General features: G+C 52.2%; 1 protein-coding gene across 1 annotated transcript; it reads right to left on the bottom strand.

Moving 5' to 3' along the window:
- Positions 1-1680: 1680 nt before the first annotated feature.
- On the bottom strand, positions 1681-3988 carry BDZ83DRAFT_57084 (high-affinity nicotinic acid transporter). The gene is made up of 6 exons (XM_060504347.1): positions 3747-3988; positions 3349-3669; positions 3062-3274; positions 2579-3000; positions 2317-2509; positions 1681-2258 (listed from the first exon to the last, which is right to left on the bottom strand). Exons 1-6 carry the CDS (start codon positions 3896-3898, stop codon positions 2093-2095), a joined length of 1467 nt encoding a protein of 488 aa, XP_060360238.1. The 5' UTR covers positions 3899-3988; the 3' UTR covers positions 1681-2092.

Raw genomic sequence — 3988 nt, forward strand, 5'->3', positions numbered from 1 at the left:
ACCTCTCTCGAGATCCATGTTCGCTAAATGACGATCCACGTCGGGTTGAGGGCTCCTGATCCTGCCCGTTGGAAGCACTAGTAAGGAACTACTACTAAGTAGGAGGTATCTCTAGACATGCAGACCTGAATATCACTCATGTGGCCAAGAGCCACGGCATCAAGACGTCAATTCATCCACCAAGCCTCCATCGACGTCGGCATGCGTTGCGTGGAGTGGCATACCCAAATACATGTATTGGGTGGGCAACGCAACACAGGCAATACGTGTATGGCTGGGATCCTCTGCGCCGCTCAACCACTCAACATCCACGCAGATGAGATAAGTCAGTGTGGCAGCATAGCATTCTGTCACCAAGGTTCCTACCAAGGTTCCTCCCAAAATTATCCTCCCGTCTTGGCCAGTGCCCATGCCATCACGCCGTGATCCCGGCGACGAGATTTGTGTTAGGCTTCCGGGGTTAACGGGCAGGACGGGGCCTTGCCATGCCCCTTTACCTCCATGAACCCTAAGCTCCCGCTACTACCCGGTCCCCTGTGTCCATCAATCCAAATCTTTCTTGACGGCTGTCAGCCCGGCAGTAAGGCACACTTGCCATCCCTCCCTTTTCCCCCTTCGTACCTTACCTGTTGCTACGGATGGCCACAACCTTTCCGGGGGCGTTACAGACTACTATCTGTAAGGCTGCATTCCACCTCGCCGAGTTATACCCCAAACGAGATCCATCGAGGGCATAAAACGGCCCAATGTCCCATTCTACCGGCAAGGACGTGCGCTCAAAGGAAATCAGCTCATCTACAATCGTGGGGCGCTAGCTAAGCATTTTTTCGTGGCGCGAGCCCACTAGCCACGGGGCCGGAGAGTATCGATGAAACCGAAACCGAGCGAACCCTGAAAATGTCTTCTAGAAGAACAATGATCTTCTGTGCCCTGGTGTCATTCCTCACCTGTATCCATTTGATCGCAAGCACCACAGCCCCACGGACTCGCGGGTTATTATCTTACAGAGATCGAAATCTCTACCCCTAGCTAGACTCTAAAGTCCATGCATATTTCCGGGTTTGTAGTCTCGTGGCTTGGCTTCGGAAACTGATGTCTTTGGTCATGTCGTGTTCGTCGCGTTCGTCGCATCCGTCGTGTTCGTTGTCGTATGACGTTCGAGACCGGTCGGTCCTGTCATTCTTGGGCGATAAAGTGGCTGAGCCACCCGAAAAATCTCGTACATCGGGTATGACGGATACAATCTGATGATTGCAAAGATTGGACATCCTGTCGTTCAACAGCCAAACATGTTTGGATCTGTATCAACATGATTCTTCTGCTCGCTCGCTCACTCTAGCTCGCTCTCGACTGGTTGGGAGTTTTTCGGATCTCTCATGGCAATGTCAGTCAGTTCAGACCACCAACATTCTCGCGGAAACAGTCCCTTGTCCTGAAACCGCCATCCTGGTTTCCATGTTCCTCCAACGTCGTTTAGGCCCCAGATTAAGCGCGATGGAACGATTCATCCCGCGCAAGGACTCCTCCGGGATCGACGAAGCGTTAAAAGCTTACTTTTGATCCCGCCCACCACCCGCCGCGGCGCCCAGGTTTCTGAAAGGCCCCTTCGTCGGCCAAGTCGCCTGCTGGCGTCTACAGAGTATGACTGCCGCATCGAATCTCACACAAACATGGGACGTAGCGGCTCTCACTTGTTCGGACCGGAAATGCAGGTGTCAGATGTCACTGCCGAGAACCTGTGTCAATGAAAAGACCTATAATAGCGACGGCAGCGATTAGATCTTCCCGGCTTTAGGATTGCGATCCGACTAACTTCGCTACAAAAAGGTTCCGTTGACTAGAGCTCGGATCGTGACCGAGACTTCAGTGGAGCCTACTCTATTTGCCAATCGTCGAGGGCATAGTCCCTCTACCTTATACAACACCGCTCCTGACTTATACATAGGGTCCAAAGGGATCACCGGACGATCTGGTCTCGGGGCAGAATGCCATCAGACAAGGGGTCAAACAACCCGAGTGGATGGATTTGCCCCTCTACTTCATCCCTTTAGCCTCAGCCCTTTGTAAGAAACGGCTATCCAGACTGCACGTCTCAGATTGTGTATCTAAACCACGGCACATTATCTGCGAGCTCAGCTTCCAGCTCCTTTTGCTCTGCTGTCAACTCTTGCACTTCAACCTCACTAGCAACTTGGTCTCTGCGGGCGTTCTCCCTTCTGCACCATGTAGTCATGAACATCGTCAAAAAGAAGGCCATGCTAGTGAAGGTTAGCACGCGTCATCACTGGCCAAAGTGTCATTATGGTTCTCCCTCACCTCACAAAGCCAATAAGAATGCTGTGTCCGGTAGTGTAGCGGGGTCCATCCCGGCTCAGGTATACATAAGACGCGATGATGCCGCCGCAGTTTCCACCCATGACTTGCATCGCAATACCAGTCCCCCGCTTCAGACTTCCGCCGATGTTGCTACTGTTCCAGGCAAGACCAAGTGGGATTTGAGGATAGATGCCTTAGTCATATCAGGTTAGCACGTAGGTAGACTTTCACCGTATCACAGGTCATGGGTGTAGAAGCTTACCGATCGCGGCGAAAATAGTGCCAGCGTATTGTGCAGAAGACTTGCTAGTACCCACTAGGAGACCGAAGCCCAGGATTCCTACCAACTGGAAGCCCATCAGGAAGATGCCACGCTGTCTCACGCGATCCGCATACCAACTGGCGGCGATCGTGAAGATACAAGCGAAGCAATACGGCGGCACCGACATCAATTGAGCGGTGTTCGAGGTGTAGCCCATGTTCTTGATGATGGTTGGCAGGAACAGGGCAATCGAGTAGATTGGACAGAAACCCGCCATGCAGATGAGCATGTGGATGTAGATCTTCCAATCCTTGATGGCCTGCCAGACATACTTGATGTTGAACTCGTTGGACAAGTGGCCTGAGTCCACTTGCAGTCTACGCTGGACTTCAGATCGCTCCTTTTCTGAAAGGAATTGTGCTCTATTAATGATGACGGTCAGTTGATACTCCTTGTATAGCTTTGCCTGAGTTATCAACTTACGTGGCAGGATAGTCGTAGATTGCCCAGTACGCAGTGAAAGACACCAAGATACTCAGGAGACCCTCGAGGATGAAGATCCATGCCCAGGCCGAGAGACCGCCTACTCCATGCATCTCTGCAATTCCTCGCGCGAGAATACCCCCAAAAGCACCGGCGAGAGTGGCTGCGGAGAAGAAGAGGGCCATTCTGAAGCCACATTCGTTTCTACAGTACCTGTCCAAATCCATGTCAGAGTTTCATGCACACGAACGGCGTGTACATTGGAGCACCAGAGGAGAGAGCCTTACCATTGCGTGATGTAGTAGTTGACACCGGGAAAAAGACCACCCTCGAAAACTCCGAGAAAAACGCGAGTCGCCATAAGCCCTGAGTAGTCCTTCACGAATCCTTGTCCGATCATCGACGCAGACCAGCAAACCATGATGAATGTCAGCCAGATCGACGGCCGAAGACGCTTCATCATCATGTTGCTCGGGATCTCGGCCGCGATGTAAAACGGGAAGAGAATGGCAAGGCAGTCGTTGTACTGAATGCCCTTCAGTTTGAGGTCCTGCTCCAAGTGGTCCAGCCTAGCGTTTCCAATGTTCGTCCTGTCGAGGAAGCAGAGCCTTGATCCAGGTTAGTATCAGTGTCGCATGGCCGGATGCTGTGGTGGCATTGGCGCAATGTCTGTGCGACGACTCACAGGTAGATCAAACTCATAAATGGAATGATGTGCCAGTCTAGCTTCCTCAAGAGCTTCTTAGTCGCATGTTGGTCGAAGGGCTGCGACTCGCCGACTTCGATCGATATGGTGCGAGCGTGTTTTTCTGATACTTGGGCGCTGTCGGACTCCATTTTGACAATTGACTTGCTCAAAACCAGGACAGAAAACCGGGGAAACCAGATCAGACGAACTTCTGGGGCAGACGACTTGGCTTTGCGGGG

This window comes from Colletotrichum acutatum (assembly GCF_030867785.1).
Source record: "Colletotrichum acutatum strain CBS 112980 chromosome Unknown BDZ83scaffold_123, whole genome shotgun sequence".
NCBI lineage: Eukaryota > Fungi > Ascomycota > Sordariomycetes > Glomerellales > Glomerellaceae > Colletotrichum > Colletotrichum acutatum.

Coding starts and splice junctions, on each gene's coding strand:
- BDZ83DRAFT_57084 (XM_060504347.1), bottom strand. CDS start 3,898: ATGGAGTCCGACAGCGCCCAAGTATCAGAAAAACACGCTCGCACCATA. Junction 2,510..2,578: donor CACTATTTTCGCCGCGATCG/GTAAGCTTCTAC, acceptor GATATGACTAAG/GCATCTATCCTCAAATCCCA. Junction 2,259..2,316: donor ATTCTTATTGGCTTTGTGAG/GTGAGGGAGAAC, acceptor AACCTTCACTAG/CATGGCCTTCTTTTTGACGA.